Below are 19,715 nucleotides of genomic sequence, written 5' to 3' on the forward strand. Positions count from 1 at the left end.
GACTAACACTTCCTTTACCTCATGTATGAGCAGATGAGTAAGAAAATAAAGACAGAAAAAAAAATAATAGGGGTAAATAATAAAGAAGCATCAATGTTTTGAATGTTCTTTTTTATTTTTATTTTTACTTTCGAATAATAAAAATGTTCTAAAATTGATTGTGGCAATGAATGCACAACTATATGATGATACTGTGAGCCACTGACGGTATACCTTGGATAATTATATGGTTTGTGAATATATCCCAATAAAATTGCATTACAAAAAGAGTCTGTGGTTGGGGCTTCACCCTGGAGTTAGGGGAAATCCAAGGACTAAACCTCTTTAAATCATCACTCAATGTTTCACACTACTATAAACATTCACTGGTCCAGGTGTTAGAGCCAAAGCCTCTCCCTTAAAATTACATACACAGGTTTCGTGACAGCTATTTTCTCCCAGATAATTTTAAAAATAATAAAAATAAAACATTCACAACCACATCACCATATTCATGAGTACGCAGGTGTGTTGGATTTAAAGCTTACCTATGAGTGTCTGGTCAGTGGCCTTGGGAAATCGACTTTCTTCATCGAGTAAGGATAGTAAGCCCACTGGCTTCTGCAGAAACATGTCTAAGAGAGGCCAGTTATCTTCGTATTCAATGACTCTCGCATCGATGTCTTCATTCAGGTATTCATTCTAGAACAGGTCACGATGCATATAGAAACATTCATTTGCTGAAAGGTCTGTGAATATAGCTTGATACCATCTACCTAAACTTATGCTTCACATATGTCATAACAAATAGTTTCCTATGACCTTGCCCATAGACTGAGGGTATCCTTTTATTTTCTCTCCGTGGAACTGCTGGCTTATTAAAGTCAGCTCTGATTATACTCAGGGTGGTGATTAAATAATTCTCATTTCTATACTAGAATTATGGACCTCGTCAGCTTTCAAGATGGGGGAGAGAATGCTGCTAATGAGCAGTAATAAAATTATGTTCCAGAATTTATAGAATTTTAATTCGATATTTTTAGCATTACACTTCACCCAATGTAAACCTTTTATCCATGTAGAGACGCTGCTGGATCTCTCAAGCACATTCACAGCTCTTCAGTCCTGATGGCATTTACCCTTTAAGAGGGTGGACAGCTGGGGGCCAGAGGGGTGGCCAGTGAATTTAGAATCAGGTACAAAGTTTCATATCTGGTCTTGGCCACTTAACTGGCCATATAACGTTTTGGAATGTTCCTATCCATAACGTTTCCATTCTCTCATCTATTAAATGGGGGTAACAGTCCAGAGTAAAAATATTTGGCACATTAATAACCATCTGTACTGTATATGCCATAATATAAGGTGTGCAGAATAAAATCAATGAATCACAGACAATGACTGAAAGACTGTGTGCCCAGCCCAGCACGGGTGCTGACCATTCACTTTACAAAAGGGACAGGCCACGGCTCTGTCCCTATGGCTTTGTCTTCCCACCGCTCTCCGGAGCCCGGGGCTGAGGTTCCCCAAAGAGAGACCCTCCATGACTTCCGAAACATGGCGCAGCCACGTGGCAATGCGGGGTCGGGTGCTGGCTGCTTTCTCAGGCGATGGTATCACCAGTATATCGAAGAACTGCTGACTGGGGCAGAATTTGTTGCATTATTCACTTGTGAAAGTGACAGTCTTTTTCAATTATTACTTTAATGTTTTCTTTAACTGATGAAGTATATTAATTGGACTGCTTCTGATTAGGTACACAACTGGATGATAAAGAAATGTTTGAAAACAAGCTCCTCCTCCTCAGCGAATTTAAACTGTAATTCGAGTGATAAGCTTAGTAAGTAAATACTCAAAAGACAGGGCAATGTATGATAGATAAGTGCTGTGATCACTGTAATTCAACATTTTTGCAGCTTCATAGATGGATTTTGCCTATGGCAGGTGGAGCGTTAGAGATGCAGAAACTTTATCCACCATGGTAGAGACCAATGAAGCTGAAATCTTGTTTCAAAGGAAGAGAAATGCATATTTTTATGTAAAACAAAGCTACTACATAAAAACGAGGCGGAACCCCTGGTCTAAAAGATGGAAATCTGAAAAGAGAGTCAATTCATCCAGTACAAAATGGAGACACAGTCTTGGAGTTTCCCAGTTTTTGGCGGACTGACAATTATTTTACCATTGCATGTAGTATGTTGACAGCATCTTAAAGTTTAAATGGTAACCGCAGAGTTCAAAGGAGGTTTGGTATGTTTTATACAGAAAGCAAACGAGGTTAAGCTCTAACCCAAAGCATTTTGTCATTTCTATATGCCAGGGTCAGAATCCACTGAAATGTGTTGGTGGTGGGTCACAAAGTGAAGAGATGAGTAACTTGAAAACTAACAGGCTCCAAGATATTTATTATTATGGACTCTGGATAAACCAATTTAGAAATAAAATGCTATTATTCAGGATTTATAAAGCACTTAAGGTGGAAGGATAATGCCTAAAACAATATTTATATAATTTTAGAACATTTAGGAGATAATAATGCTTAGTTGTTTTAAAACATATTTAGAGAAATTAAACTTGCATAACTGTTCAGAAAATCCTTTGCTCTCCTCTGTACATTAAAAATACATTTAAAGCAGAAGATGAGTAGTTCTTAACTGCATTAAAGCTCAACTGTTTAGTGTGTAGCTTGCCTGAGTTCTCTTTTGAAAAAGGGTGGGTGAATAATAATTTATGGTACGTATCAAGGAAGCAAGGAAAATCAGAAGACATGGGTATCAGGAAACCCTATATTTGAATCAAGTTCTCCCTTGTTTTTTATTAACCTTTGAGTGTGAGTCATGTAAGGACATAATGGCAAGAGAGTGCACTTTAGCTATGGCCTGAACAACAGGCTTGAATATTTAGGACTTAAGTGTCACCACAACACAGGTTCAAGGTTAGGCCATGGAGCCTCTCACTTGCAGCAGCATGGAAGGAGTCTGCCACAGGCTGAGAGGCTGCAGGTTCCCACTTGGCTTCTTTGGCAGGCGTGGATTTCAGCTGTGATTATTCAGCACAGGTCAGTGCAGGTGAGCGCAGGTAAGCGTAGGTGAGCACAGGTGGGTGCAGGTGAGCTCAAGTGAGTGCAGGGGAAGCTCCACTTTCCTCATTCAGGTCTCTGCTTAGTCACCAGCTCCTCAGATGGAGCTCCTACCTCCTCCTTGATTATCTCAGCAACATTTTTTCTGGGCTGGTCATTCTCTATCACCCCAACCAGGCTTTAACTTTTTCATACTATTTCTATTTTAACTTATTTTCCATAGTTTTTCTAACATTTTTCTTTTCCCTTCCCTCCCATTAGAATGAAAACTCAGTAAGAGCAGGAGGAACTTTATATTAGTATCCAGACACATGAAGGTGTGTTCAATGAATGACTGAACGATTTTTCATGCAAAAGTTGTTCTAGGAAGCAGTTTCCAGCTAGAGGAAGATAGGGGTGAAAATAATAAATCGCCTGTGTGTGCTGTAAAAAGAGATCGCTATGGCTGGCTGAGGGGTTTAAACTGGAGTAGGGAAGTCATTTGGAGGTGACTCTTAGGCAAATCTCAGTGAGATATCACAAGCTGCCAAAGGCTGCAAAGTCTCAAGTGACAATGTTCCTCAAAACCCTGAGGACATCTGGACACCATGAACGAACCACAAGATAAAGAACTCAGGAAACTCCCTAACCTGAGGGACATTTGGAGCACCCCAAATACCCACCAATCACAAACATATTTCCTTTTCCTTTTTCTTTAGAATCCCTTGCCTGGAAACACCAAGATCAGATACAACTTGGGTTGCCACCTGGATCTATGCTCCAGAATTGCAATTCTAAGACCCCAAATAAACATCTTTGTTGCCTTGCAGCTTAGATTGTTCTTTCTTGGTTGAACAGTGCATTGATATTTTCTGATCATCAGTTAATACCTGGTCATTTCAGACAAATTTTACAATATGGAAAAATTACCGAGACATTAAAAATCATTTTTAAATCCATGTCCTAGAGAGAATTTCCATTATTATCTTAGTGGAATCTTTCCAGTGTTTTTCTATGCGTAAGACTTTTTTTTTTCATAAAGTATAAACCATACTATTCAATTTTAACTTTACTCTATTTCCTTTAACAAGACAAAAATAATAGCATAGCATAAGCATGCTTCCATGCAACAAATAGATCTTTGTAAATTCGTTTGAATGGTTATATGACATTAGATCCTGTAGTTTCCTATTTCATGCTCGTATTCTGAGACCTTTTAGGTGATTTCTTCATCTATTTTCAGTAGCGCTCTGGAGTGCACATTTGTGCATCAATATATGTTTCTATATTTTGGATTATATCCTTAGGAAATAAGACCTCATCAAAAGGTCTGAACATTTTACAGCTCTCCAATATGCATTTTGTTATGGGTGGAATTTTGTCATCCATAAAGAAATGTTGAAGTCCTAACCACCCCCTAGCCTTATGTGTAAATGGGTTATTGCAGAGAATTAGTCAAGATGAGGTCAAGCTGGGGTACTCTGGGTCTTAACCCCATCCACCTGGTGGCTTTAAAAGATGAGGAGACACACAGAGGCAGACACAGGGGGTGGGGAAGACGGCAGTGTGCAGAGGGTGGAGAGGCCCGAGGGATTCATCCACCAAGGACAGCCGGCCAACCCCGGACGCTGGAGGAGGGAGGAAGGTCCTCCCTGCAGGTTTCAGAGGGAGCACAGCCCTGTGGCCACCGTGATTTCTTCTGGCCTCCGGAACTGTGGAACAACCCATTTCTGTAGTTTTAAGCCACTGGTTGGTGACATTTACTGCAGCCCTAGGGCACTCAGATTTCTAGATTGCTGATTTCTTAAAGCCTGAGCAACGTAGCTCCAATCAGCATTGCATGGACACTCCTAATTTGCTGCATCTTTACCAGCAATGAACATGATAATTTACATTTTTGCTGATATTTTGATAAGTAGATGGCTTACCATTGAGCATGCATTTCTTTGATTAAATCTTAAGCTACCTAAGAGGATAGTTTGGAGGAAGAAATAAAGAGAATATATGCTTAGCACATATTACATACTTACTGCATGCCAGCTATGATAATACAATATTATTATCAGAAACACAATAAACAGAATTTAACATTTTCTTACACTCAAAAACCCCATTGCACCATCTTAAGATTTGTGAAGCTATCCATCAGACTGATAAGACCTTAAGTTAAATGAAAGAAAAAGCTCTGGGACTTTCCTGAAATCATCTTTGCTAGATGTCAAGTTGATTTTTGTTTCTTTGTCTCTTTCTCATTTGCAGCTCCAGTAGCTTCCATAGGAATTCTTTCATGAAGCTGTCTCCTGGGTGAGCTGCCTGGGGGAATTATCTTCCTTAGTGCTGATTTCCACAAACTGATTTGGCAGAAGTGTTCAAAGCATCAGCCGTGCTTTCTGCACCACTTGCCAGTGGATTTGGCTCCTTTCCTTGCCAGCGTGCTCACCCTGCATTGCTTTCTGTCTTGGTGGCACGTGAAAAAATAGTTTCCTCACATTTGAGGAATATGAGGAATGCCACCATGGAGAAAGATTTTTGCCCCAAGCCAAAAACATTTTTTTATACCATTATAGTTATAATATTATACAATGTTATCAGAAGGTCCTTTAGGCACCACAACAAGCCACAGTTTTCTTCAAGTGTTCCTTACAATTTGACTTTTAACGAAATTCTAGCACATCATTGGAGATCAAATATCTAAAAATTCAACACAATCAGACGGCCTAAATGAGGTAGCGATGGGTGGGAAGGGGTCTAGAATGATAGTGAAATACTGCTATGTCCTTCTGCTTCCTTAGGTGATGCTCCAGAATTATATAGGTCTGGAGTACTTTTATGGTTCTAAGTCACACCTATCATTCTATTTCACAAATAACTGCAGCACACAAAATGAACAACTGCCCTTCCTTGCACCATTGAAATCTTCAACAATTAACAAGGATTTCATTTTCACTGGGTAACACCTAAATTAATATATACAAGACCAACCAACCTGTACTCATTTTGCTTTCATTATTAGCACCTACCTGGATAGCAGTTGATGAATTTTCCACGTAAGGATGATGGGTTCTGAAATAGTATTCTCCCTACTTCCCCCAAACCCTCACAATATTTTACAGCGGCAGAGCACTTTTGATTGCCTTTTGATAAGCTTATCCAAGTCTGAAATTTCAAAATCTTTCTTCTGAAACCCCCAAGGGTTCAACTGAGAACTCTGGTCCATATGATATTTTGTTAAATGGTGGGTACATGCAGTGACAGGACATGCTTAGGTTTCTCATTGTACTTAGGCTTACGGAACAAGCCCTATCCTGTAATGAAGGTGAGTCCATCATTTGATAGCACTCCACAGTTTAGCTATTCAGGATCCAGAAGGATGCTAACAGCTGGTATAAGTGATCCTCAATACTTATTCTCCTGTGTTTGCTGTCTATTACTCATAAATCAGAATCTCTTATTCATATATGTTTCAGCCACCTTTTAATATTTCTACCCACTTCACATCACAGAGGAGGAGTGGAATTTATGCCAAGAGATGGCATTTGCAAGTCACTTTGTGAGTGGTGCCATGTCTGGATGGGTCATTGGAAAGGGTGTGACATTCAAATCTGATGCACGTTCATGCAGCACCTACTATACACAAGACACTGTGTGTGTGTGTGGGCAGGGGGGCGGGTGGGGCTGGGGAAGGTGGGATAAGGATGGAAAAGGCAGAGCCACCAACCTTCAGGGCAGCTCTCTGCCTCCCACTCCAGCCCTAGAGTCAGGTTCTGGAATTCCTTTGTTTTTGGCTGTATTCTCTTCAGCGGTTCTGTCTTCTAGTTCAAGTTTTATCTTCTACTTCTTGGTACGTGGTCCCCTTCCTGCTGTCATCTTCATCTTCAGTAGTTTGCATTGTGGCCTGCAAAGGTATAGTCTCTTCTCTCCAGCTTCCTTCTTTCCTGCTTTATGTTGATTCTCCTTGGTTTTTCCTGTGAAAAGATTGACTCCCTCCCACCCCTCCTTAAATAGACAGGGACACGCTCTGCTCCTGGATGGGAAGTTACTTTTTTAAGTTTCTGGTTCTTCTCCACTTTGTGTATTTGTTTGTTCCTGAGAAGAACAGTGGGGAGGGGGCAGGGGGGCTGGATTCTGGTCTTGGGTTTGCTCCCTGAGCTGTGAAACCTTAAGCAAGTTACTGGGAGACAATTTTATCTATGAAATATGGATGATCTATTTAAGTTTCTTCTAGTTTTAACATTTCAAATTGCTGAACTGCCTGGATGTGTTGTGAAACTTCATGAAGAAATATGGTTAAAACTGTTGACAGAAAGTGTCCAAGAGGGGAAAAAAAGCTATAGAAACACATATGTTCCCTAAAATCTGCCTTTTAGTAAAAGAATTTCTACTCGGCAACTGCTCAAAGGAGTTTACATTTTTATGAAAACATTGCCTACTATGGAAGAAACCACTGATCAGCAGTTACTCATTCTACCATTGATAAAAATCCTCCTTGTGTCAGAGAAATGTTTTAAACACGGAAAATCTAGGATTTACTCAAGGGTGCTATCAATATTCAAGGTGAATTGGATATGTTTATTATAGTGGGGAAAAAGAACTTTTTGCCACTTCAATTTTTAAATTTGAACTTACAGAAAAGTTGCAAGAATAGTTTAAAAGCTCCCATGTACTCTTCATCCAAATTCCCCAATTTGGGGAATTTCCACCACTGCTGTATGGTTTTCTCTATAGATACACATATGCATATTAATTTTAGTAAAAAAGATTTTAACGAGATAATTAAGTATTAAAAATAAAATTAAAAAACCAAAGTGTGATAATACTCATGTTATAAAATTTAAACTCTTGATGAAAAATAAAATTCATGATTTTAAATCTGTTTCTTCCTGCATTTTCTATTAGCTGATATTGATGAGCCTGGTGGTTTTATGTTAATATTAATGGCAAGTCACAGGGAGCACTAGGCATCATCAAGCTGAGCTGACAGAGGTCATTAATTCAGAATTTGACAAGTAACCTAATAAGAAAGCGTTTTGGATAGCTCCCAATAAATATCTATGTTTTATTCTTACATAAATTGCATCACAATTTGGAGGAAGTGATCCTGGAACAGTCTTGCCTTGAGCAGATTTCTTCTTCAGAAGGGAAGTCTGCTGTGAGAATTGAAGATGAAAATTCACCCCTAGCATCTCTTTGTGTATGATACTTATTTTCAAAAGCACTTTTAAAATCTATGAAGAAGTCTACATACGTTTACATCCTATTGGCAGGTAACAGCAGAGGATAAGGAATACTTGGATTAGGAATTCAGGAGTGTAATTTTCTACAGCCAAGGATCTCTTTCATCTTCAACTTTTTTGCTCCTTTACTGTTCCATTTAAACATTTACCAAACCATTTCATTTTTGTGCGTCAATGGTTTGCTCTAACCTCACAAGTGGAAAACTACAGTATTTGTATGGATTTTTGCTCTTTAATTGAATCTTTCATTGAAAACGATTTTTTAACCTCAATTATAGAAATAAGTGCCACCTCTCCCTACATCACATTGACCCAGCCTCACTGGTGAAAGACAAAAAGATTTTGTCTGAAGCATGGATGCTAAGGATGAATTATACCTGGGAGCCCGAGAAGCTGCATGTGTGTAGGCATGCATGTATGTGTGCATGCACATGTGTGGGATTGTGCATGTGAGAGCATATGTGTGTGTGCATGTGTGTGCATGTGTGAGAGAGAGAGATAAGAGGGGCACAGAGAAAGGGCAAGAAACAGAGGCAGGGGGGAGAGAGGGTGAGGAGATGGTGGAAGGGAGGAGGGAGAGAGAGAGATGGAAGAGAGATTTGGAGATCAACTTCCATATTCATTCAGTATATGAGAAGTTTAAAGAATATTTGTACGTGATGTCAGATGGCAACCCCAAACTTGGCCAAACATTTAAAAAGGGAAGATATATTTGTTCCCTGAGTTTCTTAGATGTATATGGCTATTTTAATGCTTAAGGAAAATGCCCATGAAGTGGTCCGCAACTTTTGGGGAGCTAAACTAAGACAAATGTGACTAGCACAGCACACAAATGTCTCACTTAATAGGGAAGGAAGTTGGATATAACATAAAAACTCATACTTTGTATGCTAAAGAATCTGAAGACATTTATAAGGAGTTCATTTTGAGTTGAGCACACATTTTCTCATCAGATGGCTTATCCCTTTTATTTTATAATGTTAAAAGAGTTGAAAATGTAGGTATTATATAGATGAATGGATTTTTATTCTTTGAATTGCCGCAACTTATGTGTGGGAGCTCACATTCCAAATCTCAAAGGCTTCCCACGTTAGGATGCGAGCAGCTGGAGAGGAAAGACACGTCGCTTTCTGCAAGAGAAGCTCGAGCAATAATTGCACTTACTGTTTCCATTATGTGCTGTAAATGGCTTCCTGCTTATAAAATAACTTCTGACTTCCAGTTCTAAGCCCACAGGTACATACACAAACGATATATGCAAAAGCTCATTCTTGTAAAGAAACAAATATTAATAGCTCACTTTAAAAATGTGCTCTTGTCCAGTTAACAGCCAGACAAATATGCTAATCTAATGGAGGAAGAGAGCTTATCCTAGGCATAAACAGGCCTGCAAGGAAGTGGAGTAGATCTTCAGGGTTCTAGGACAAACCGGGTTCTGCTGCATCATGCACGTGCTGTGGGCACCCTAAAGAGCAGATGACACTGGTTCCAAAGCAAACCTATGCTGGGGAGACAGATCTGGGGTTGGTGCGAGTTCACCTTGATTTGAAATGCAAAATTCTAGGAAGCCCAGTTCATTTCACTGGTACGTTCTATGCCATAATTATGACATTTAGTGCAAAACTAAAACAAAAACCAAAAACTGCCACCAGCAGCAAGAGAGTCATCTCAGCAGACCTCTGCCAAGGGATGCACGTGTCTAAAGCTATGCCACTCCAGAGAACTTCAGACTTTCCTCCCGCTTTGATTACTGTTGAGCTCTCTTCTACAAGAAGAAATCCAGAAAACAAACAAACAAAACCAAAACCTTTGCTACCTAGTTCCTGTGGAGATCCAGTGGGAGGGCTATTGGAAAAAGATGCTTCCCTTTTTGGGAAAATGGGAAAACCAGATTGCTGCTGTTCAGCTGCTAACAGAAAGCCTCTTGGAAAACATGGAAGTTGACAGCGTGTGTGGCAATAACGCTAAGCAAATGGAATAGGGAAGGCTGAAATGTGAATACTGTATCTGTGGAATTAATAAAAACGGGAGAAAATGATACACTTTACCACTGCAAGTCATTAGGAAGAGTATGGCTGAGACTTGAATTTTAAAATGACGCTGCTTTGCTCCACAGCGGGTCATCTAGAATTTGCAGGGCTGGGGGGCTACAGGGCCAACTAACTTTCAAACGGTTATTTTCAGATACAAATTGTCCTTTTAAATTTTATAAAACTGTTATTCCTAGTGCTGGGAATGTACAGAAGTTTAAAATATTTGGAAACATCAAACTCCAGGAAATTTTCAGGAGATATATATATATGTATATATAACACACAATGGAGAAGTAATACTATTATAGACCAGCTCTTCTAGACATTCTATATGTCTAGATAATAATAAGAAGACAGGATACAAGTTCTGGAGGCTGTAGGTTGGGTGTTAAGAGATTTTGAGACATATGATTAATGTCTATAGGGAAGTAGATTATGGAGAGAATTAGGTATAGCTGCCAATGAGTGACTAATAGGAGTTCACAGATTTAGAAAAATTTAAAATCAGTACAAATAGTTAGTTGGAGGTAACCATTACAAAAACCATAAAACTATCCACCCAGCAACCTATAGATTAGGTCACCATCATAAACTGTTTCACTTTAAATGCTCTGCTATAGTCTATTGAGCCTTTTGATAATGAAAGATAGTGAGAAATGATATTCAAACCAACTTTGCTGGAGTGTCCTGTTACATGTTATATCTAAATGGAACTTGGGCTAAATAAATACAGCAAACTGTATTTATGTTCCAATTTTGTAGGATTTCCCATAAAGATATTGTTTGTTGGTTTAAGAAGGGTTTCATCTGTGAAGGAGCTGTTTGAGGGTTATACCTTGCTCAGATTTGGCCAGATTATTAGTCTGTCCCATGAAACTGAGGACACAATGTCTTAGTGATAAGCACTAATGCTTTATTAAGCTAAGGAGCTGTCAGTTGCACTAAACCTGCAATTATATTCAACCCAAACAAGCGTGGCCATGCCTTTAATTAATATTTGGTTGATAACTTCTTCTCACTTACAGAAATTAGTGTAAGTGTGGTCTTCAAGGTGATGGCCAAGGCACACAGCTACAGTTAGCATCTCACACTTACATCGTCTGCCTTCCCGGGGAAGGGACAGAGTGAAGGGGGAAAACCATTTGCACCACGGGTTAACATCACGAGCATCCCAGATTAACTCCATGGCTTACGCATCCATCCACCTGAGCACGCAGGAAGCAGGATTCCCTGGGTGTTTATCCGATGAGGCTAAGGCCAGGCTCGGAAATAACCTTAATTGCTCAAAGCACTTTTTACCATCTTGGATCCCAGTTGGATTTTAATTTTATTTGGAGTAATTCGGGGGTTGTTTTGCCTTGAAAGCATCTCAAGGGTATTTTAAAGGGCCTTATGGAATACTTCAATTTGTAGAAAGCCCAAAGCCAAAATAATTAAGAGCAATGGCATTGTGGATGAAATTCACGGTTATAAATCAAAGTGAATTCAGAACTCTAACATTCTATAAAAAGTGAAAAGCAATAATTATTGAAAGAGTTGTGCTCTGGTTGAAAAGCTAGTTCCAGTAAAACCAGCCGACGTGCTAATCCCAAACCCCTAAACAGAAAAACAAGAGAAGTCTATCGACACAAGTCATTCATTAACCAGACGGGAGACATGGGGGGAAAGCCCTGGTTCCATGAAGTTCGTCGTCTTAATAGAGCCATATCAGAGAGTTCTGGCAAACATAATTGTACTTGTTTCAGTCTCCTGTTCGAATGGATCCCATGAGCATTGCAAGATGTTAAAGCAAGATGACATTCATTTAATAAATATTTACTGAGCCACTTGCTATATGTCATGCTCTAAAGACACGAGAAGAATTAAGACACCCTTAATGCAAAGGAGTTTACAGCCTCGTAAGACAGGCAAAAATGTAAACTAAATATTATACTGTCAACTATTTTTATTAGTGCATAATGGAGGGAAGACTATGAACAAGACGATGAGTTTCTTGGATTTCAGTACCGAGAAATGAAATATATGACTTTTTGGTTTGAGTAGGTGGGTAGATAGAGATGTCATTCACTGAGAAAGAATACAGGTGAGGGGAAGCATGATGAGCTCAATTTCGAGTCAAGTCATGTAGGCCTCGCTAAACGGAGGTGGGGAACAAGCGGACTTGAACTTCATGAGCATGTTGGGAGTGGCTGAAATCATGGAAGTGGATTTATCTCCTAGCAAGGGTGAGGGTAGGGTAAAGGATCAAATTCTTTGGGGAGCTAGAACTGAGGGCAATAGTTCTCAACCTTGATGCACATTGGAATATACTGGGAACCTTTGAAAACTATTAATGTCTGGGTCACATCCTGAGAGGTTCTGGCTTAACTGGAATTTTATAAAAAATGCCCAAATGATTCTAATATGCAGTCAGGGTTGAGAAACACTGATTTAGGGATGGATGGTCAGGAAGAGTGAAGGGGGAAGCCAGCAAAAGGGGAAGGAAGAGATACAAGAAGATGCCATTAGGGAAGCAGTGGAGCTGTGTTCCAGAAAGGGAAATCTGTCAACAGGGTTGAAAATTGCAGAAAGGATAATAATGGTCAGAATAGAAAGTTTCTGATGGCCATGACTGACAAAATTAGGAAGGCTCATTGCAGTGGAGTATGGGAGGTCAGAGACAGATACTAAGGGCACAATGGACGCAGGTGGGTAAGGAATGGGTGTGGTGGGTATTGAATACATCTTCAAGGGGCTTGTCTGTGAAGGGGAGGGGGTGGGGAGCATGGTTACAGAGAGAAGTATGATGGAGAAGGGTTTTTCTCTTTGTTTTTTGTTCAATTTTGAGAATTGAAAGATTTAATCATATATCTAAGCTAAACAACTGCACCACTGGAGAGGGACGGAGAAGGAGACAAGAAGGGGTATAGGGAGGGTGAGAGAATGACTTGCTGGAACAAGATCCTGGGGAGATGAGAGACAGAGCCTGACGCCCACACAGATAGTCTTAATTTATGTCCTTTTTTGGCTTATGAAATGTCAAGAGCCAAATGTTTTCTTTTGTGATTATCATTTTCACGACTGCAACTTCAAAATGAATTCTCAAGAATCAAAAGAAGTTTATGTACCTCTAATTTACCTTAAGCCTAAACAAAAACTTCAGTTCTAACCAGTAAACACAAAAAAGCAGTTTAATATTTGAAGAAGACACATGAATTAATGAGTAATAATAAAATATGAATATTTCTCTTAGACTTATTTAAACAATCTCAACAATTGTAATACTACAGCTTTGCCAATTGCAATTCCAGTATGGTGCTGCCTTTTCTGTAAAGAAGAATATTTTGAAGGTGAATCATAAATTACACAGTGTACCCTGACAAAATTACTGTTTCATGCCAATTGCATCAAACCCATTATCAGTGCTTTCTGTTGCCTAGCTACTGGAATTCTGAAGTTTAATGCATTTTAGATGGATATTTAAATTTCAAACAGAATTTGCAGTCTACAGAAAGAGAAACAGTCAGACACATCTGCTTACTTAGATTTTCCAAGGGCGCATATTTGTGTGCAAGGGCTCAGACTTACTATGGGAGAAAGGGACAATATCATTGATGGAGGGCAATTAACACTACATATCAAGCTGTAGTAAATTCATACTAGCTTTTGTTTGTTTTGTTGTTTGATTTCTTTCTTTTTTTCCTATGGACATGGAGAAAAAAATATTTTCTTTGCCTTTATTAAATATTTAAGGCTTTAAATCTGATTTAGATCAGGCGTCCTTAGTACAACTCTGCATATACATGCATTTCTATAATATCTTGACTTACCTGTTCCCATGCGAACACATGTTGGTTGAAATAATACTGAATTTGTTCATTTGCAATATTAATGCACAGCTGCTCAAAGGAATTTTTTTTGAAATTTTCGAAGCCAAATATATCAAGAATTCCAATGCTCAGTTCATCACCATTCCCACTGAAAGAATTAAAACACATTATTTTGAGCTCTTATTGCCTTAAAAGTTAATGTAAAGTGGGGTATCAGAATGTGGAGTTACAGAACCCTTCACATACGTTCCACCAAAGATCTGACTTTAAATAGTAAGTACAATTTTATGTGCTTCTGTGAGGCAAGATGTCAGGTTGAAATTTTGGCTGGTTTAGTCAGCATACTTGTTCCTCCTCAGTCTTTCAGCCCCTCAGGATCCTACAGGGATAAATATTGAACTCATTGTATAATACACTGTTGAGGCAGGGAGACTTGGGTGATGAGTTAGATCAGGGGTCCTTAAATTTAATTAATGGCCTTCAAAGAGTCTGGAATCTTAACTTTGTGCAATATTCTGGTGGGGGTGTACATATATATTTTGGGGGAGGGGGAGGAGTGAGTGAAGGACACTGACAGTTTTCAAGATTCTGAAAACTCACCAAGATACTCACCCAAAATTAAGAGCATGGAATCATTGTCCAGTGTCCTTATTGAGCAGCAGAGATGGAAGAGATCCCGATAAGTCCAATAACCTGTCCAGTGCCACCCAAGTGGACAGAATCTCCCAAACGTCAGTGCAAACCTTGAAAGAACTGAACTACTCCAATGGCCTTGTTTCAATGTTTTAAACTTTCTTAAATTTTTTAATCTAAGATTTGAGTGTTTTTTGTTAACAGATGGGAAGGAAAGTCACAATTTAGTAGGCAGGCTATAGTGGATTTTCAGCAGATCATCTGGAAAAGAACCTGTTTTGAAGTCATACTCCTCTGCGGACCATTTAGTGCCAAACGTGCTGATGACAACTAACAGAGTGAGGCCAAATCTCTGATCATCTTGCCTACATTATGGGAGCATCCAGATACTGAGAAAGCCCAGATGAGATGACTGCATTTTTCCAGTTTCACCTGAACTTTTGGTATCAGGTAGACAGATGGCCACATATGAATAAACAAGCTCTTTGGACCTTGTGGGGTCACAATGGGCCAATTGGATTGTGTTCGGCAGACTCAGACACATTGGGCACAGTTCAGTGGGAGGTACAGAAGCAACTTTGGGGGACAGAGGACAAACAGAGGGACAATGGCTGCTGTCTTTGATAGTCTGACTGGATAATATCGTGGTGTGCATTTTTCCTGAAACATAACAAAGAAATGCTTGTCCAAAATGTGTACAAAATGGTCTCTTATGTTAGTAAGCAGGTCTCACAAGGCTCTCCTGGGTAGGCACCCATCTTGATTTTTTCATATGCAAAGTTTCTGAAGGTTGAGAGCAGGGCCCCAAATGTAAATGTGAAGATGTTGAGCTGTGCACTGTCTCTGGCACTGAGACAGCACCCAGTCAACGGTGGCAGCTCTTCTTTATTTCTAGGATGAGGTATAGGGAGGCTGTTGGGATTACGACCAGCAACTGCCAGCCTTTTCCCCTGCCTTGACCATTTACCAGCTATGAGTTGCATCTCCAGACTAAATTCCATCACAATACCCATGCTTATTGTGATAATTTTCCTTTATCTTCAAGATGTAATTAAAACTCTCAAAGCAAAAACAGAGAACTGTTGGCTTGACAAGCTATACAAGTATAAAGTGGTACATTCTTCATGGTCCATCCTCTGTTCCCAAGAGCATAAAAATTCATGATATGATATCTCAGTGTGACAATCTGCTTTCTATTGTGTTTACTCACTTGGCTGCAGGTTTATGTTGCAGCAGTTTTTAAATGTTAATATTATATGGCATAGTAAAGTGGTATTATTGGGAAAGAAAGCAGATTTATTGAAACACAACTTTGAGAATTTAATAGTATCGATTAGAAACATCTTCAAAAGGATTCATATACAAAGCAGTAACTCAGAAAATTGATTTATGTATCACATGACATTTAGGGAAAAATGTTTCTAAAAGTTCTTACCTCGATGATGTGTCATGCTTCAACAAACAGTTAATGCGATTGACAATCCAACTAAAGAGATGGCCGTATAAAGTTTTAGCCATAGCATCTCTGACTTCAGTGGCTTTTTCTACAGTGTTGGGACGTATGATCGTTTCTCCTCTAGTGACCACACAGTGGGAGGTGACAGCTTCTTGCAGCTCCTCTGCCTGAATGCAAAGCAAAGAAGCAGCTGAAAAATAAACAGACGTATTGTTAGAATAAATTACGACAATGAGTTCACTTTCCAGGTTGTTTTTTTTTTTTGAATACTTTTATTGATAAATTTTCACACGGGTACACATATGATGCACAATCAGTGGCCCACAATGTTATCACATAGTTGTGTATTCATCACCATGATCATTTTTAGAACATTTGCGTCACTCTGGAAAAAGAAATAAAAAGAAAAAACTCATACATCCCATACCCCTACCCCTCTCTCTCATTGACCACTGGTATTTCAATCTACCCAATTTATTTTAGCCCTTATCCCCCTTCTTGTTTATTTTTTCATCCATATCTTTTGACTCATCTGCCCATACCCTGGATAAAAGGAGCATCAGACACAAGGTTTTCACAATCACACAGTCACATTCTAAAAGCTGTATAGTTTTATGATTGTCTCCAAGAAACAAGGCAACTGAAACACAGCTCAACAGTTTCAAATACTTCCCTCCAGCCACTCCAAATACAACATAAACTAAAAAGGGATATCTATAAGATGCATAAGAATAATTTCCAGGATAACCTCTTAACTCTAAAATCTCTCAGCCACTGAAGAATTATTTTGTCTCATTTTTCTCTTCCCCATTTTGGTCAAGATGGCTTTCTCAAGCTCATGATACCAGGTCCTGGTGAACTCCAGGAGTTCTACCCCACACTGCCAGGGAGATTTACTCCCCTGGGAGTCATATCCCACATAGGAGGGAGGGAAGTGAGTTCACCTGCAGAATCGGCTTAGAGAAAGAGAGGCCACATCCGAGCAACAAAAGAGGTTCTCTGGGAGTGTCTCTTAATTATGAGTAGGCTTAGCCTATCCTCTGCAGGAATAAGTTTCACAGGGGTGAATCCCAAGATTGAGGGATCAGCCTATTGATTTGGTTGTCCCCCCTGCTTTTGAGAATATCAGGAATTCTCCAAATGGGAAAGTTAAATATTTCTTCCTTTCTCCCAAGTCCTCCAGGGGACTTTGCAAATACTTCATTATTCACTGCCCAAATTACTCTGGGATATATCAGGCATAACACTAACCTGGGCAAACCAACAAAATCTCATGCCCTATTCAAGATTTCATGTACTTATGGTGTTTAACTAAAACTGACCACGTAAGTTAAATTAGGAAATGCACTACCCAAAATATAATTTTTGCAGCTAATAAACAGTTCTCCCTTTGGTCTCATACAGAAGTTGAAGTTTTAAAATATGGACGATATCATCCTTTACCCTGTATTCCATTATACCTTAGTCCTGTCCAGATCAGCTTCATTCATATTTCTAGTTGAAGTCCGATCCCTTTTTCAATTTTTTAAACAGTTCTTGTACGGGGCATTGCTGACTTTCACAGCTACAGAGCTCTAACTCTGAGTCTTAGGTGTCACACATATACCCAAAGTTTCTGGGAACCAGGTTATATACAAACAGCTCTGTATCTCAGAATTTAGAAATAACAGACACAACTCTTGAATATATGTGAGTGCTGTAAGAGCTTACAGTCTAGGACCCTTTACAATAAGCCCAAATCTGATAATTCCTGCTCTTGACTTTAGTTCACCAAGCTTCCATATTACAGTTAGTCCATATGAGTGAGGCATGATAATGTTTGTCCTTCGTTTCTGACATTTCATTCGGTCACAGTCCTCAAGGTTCATTCATCTAGTTGTATGCCTCGCAACTTCATTCCTTGTTGTGGCTACTCAGTAGTCCACTGTATGTATAAAGCATAGTTCCCCTTCCATCTCTCAGTCATTGTACCCTTAGGCCATGTCCATCCATTGTGGATCAAGAGCACTGCAGCCAGAAACACCTGTATGCAAATGTTATTCGTGTCCCCACACTCAGTTCCTCCAGCTACACACTGAGCAACCCAGTTTCAGGATCACATGGCAACCCCACTCCCAGCCTCCTGTGGAACCATTACATTGCCCTCTAAGGGGCTGCACCTCTCGTTTCCCTACCGACAGTGAATAGGTATACCTCTCTCTCCACATTTTCTCTAGCATTTGTTTCTCTCTGTTCATTTCACTATCTTTTTTTTTTTTTTTTTTTTTGACATGGACAGACTCTGGGAATTGAACTCGGGTCTCTGGCATGGCAGGCAAGAATTCTGCCATGGAGCCACCATTGCACCGCCCTCTGTTCATTTTTAAACAATTTTATTCACACTTCATACAATCCAACCTAAGTAAATAGACTTGCCTTCGCCACTATAATCTATCTGAAGATATTTCCTTTACTTCTGTAAAGAATCCATACCCCTTCCCCATTCCCCTGCCTGTTGATATTTAGTTTTGGCCTAATGCCTTTTTTACATTCAGTGGAAGCATATTACAATGTTACTGTTAGCTATAGACCCTAGCTTGCATTGATTGTACTTTTTCCCGTATACCATGCATTTTCAACATTTTGCAAGATTGACATTCATTTGTTTCTCCTCATACAAAAATGTTTTTATATTTATACATTTGCTCACCACGATTATCCACTCTAAGTTATATCGTCTCAGTCTTTATCCTCTATCTTCCCTTCTGGTTTCACGCGTGCCCCCAGTTCTTCTTTCTCAATCATAATCACATTTAGCTTCATTCAGTGTACTTATATTATTGTGCTACCATCAGGTAGTATTGTGCTATACATTTCTGAATCTATACAGTCAGTACTGTTGCACAATCTTTATTTCTTTAGCACCAAGTGCCCAATCTCTACCCTATTTCTATCTCCTGATAACCTGTGCTCTTTACTTCAACTTTCAAAGTTCCCTCATTAATGTCAGTTCATATTAGTGACACCATATAATGTTTGTCCTTTTGTTTCTGGCTAATTTCACTCAGCATACCATCCTCACGGTTCATCCACATTGTTACATGCTTCATGACTTTATTCTGCTTTACAGCTGTGTAATATTCCACTGTATGTATATACCACAGCTTATTTAGCCACTCACCCATGATGGACACTTTGGCTGTTTACATCTTTTGCAATCATAAATAATGCTGCTATAGACATCGGTGTGCAAGTGTCTGTTTGTGTCCTTCCCTTCAATTTTTCTGAATATATACCTAGTAAAGAGATTGCTGGATCATATGGCAATTCTATACTTATCTTCCAGAGCAGTTGCACCATTTAACGTTCCCCCCAACATGTATAAATGTGCATTCTTCTCCACATCCTCTCCAGCACTTGTTATTTTCTGTTTTTTTGATAATGGCTATTCTAGTGGGTGTGAGATGATATCTCATTTTGGTTTTGATTTGCATTTCCCTAATAGCCAGTGAAGCTGAGCATCTTTTCATGTGC

The 19,715-nt window shown here is 39.3% G+C and overlaps 1 protein-coding gene across 1 annotated transcript in view; it reads right to left on the reverse strand.

The window, feature by feature from the left end:
• Nucleotides 1–19,715, reverse strand: part of MYO3A (myosin IIIA) — a 241,079-nt gene that overhangs the window by 61,273 nt on the left and 160,091 nt on the right. The window contains exons 17-19 of the mRNA XM_077153504.1: nucleotides 16,182–16,392; nucleotides 14,114–14,261; nucleotides 528–681 (exon numbers count right to left, since the gene is read on the reverse strand). Coding sequence (XP_077009619.1) covers nucleotides 528–681; nucleotides 14,114–14,261; nucleotides 16,182–16,392 — 513 coding nt within the window. The remainder of the gene's footprint in view (nucleotides 1–527; nucleotides 682–14,113; nucleotides 14,262–16,181; nucleotides 16,393–19,715) is intronic.

The sequence above is a fragment of the Tamandua tetradactyla genome, chromosome 1, assembly GCF_023851605.1.
Source record: "Tamandua tetradactyla isolate mTamTet1 chromosome 1, mTamTet1.pri, whole genome shotgun sequence".
Lineage (NCBI taxonomy): Eukaryota > Metazoa > Chordata > Mammalia > Pilosa > Myrmecophagidae > Tamandua > Tamandua tetradactyla.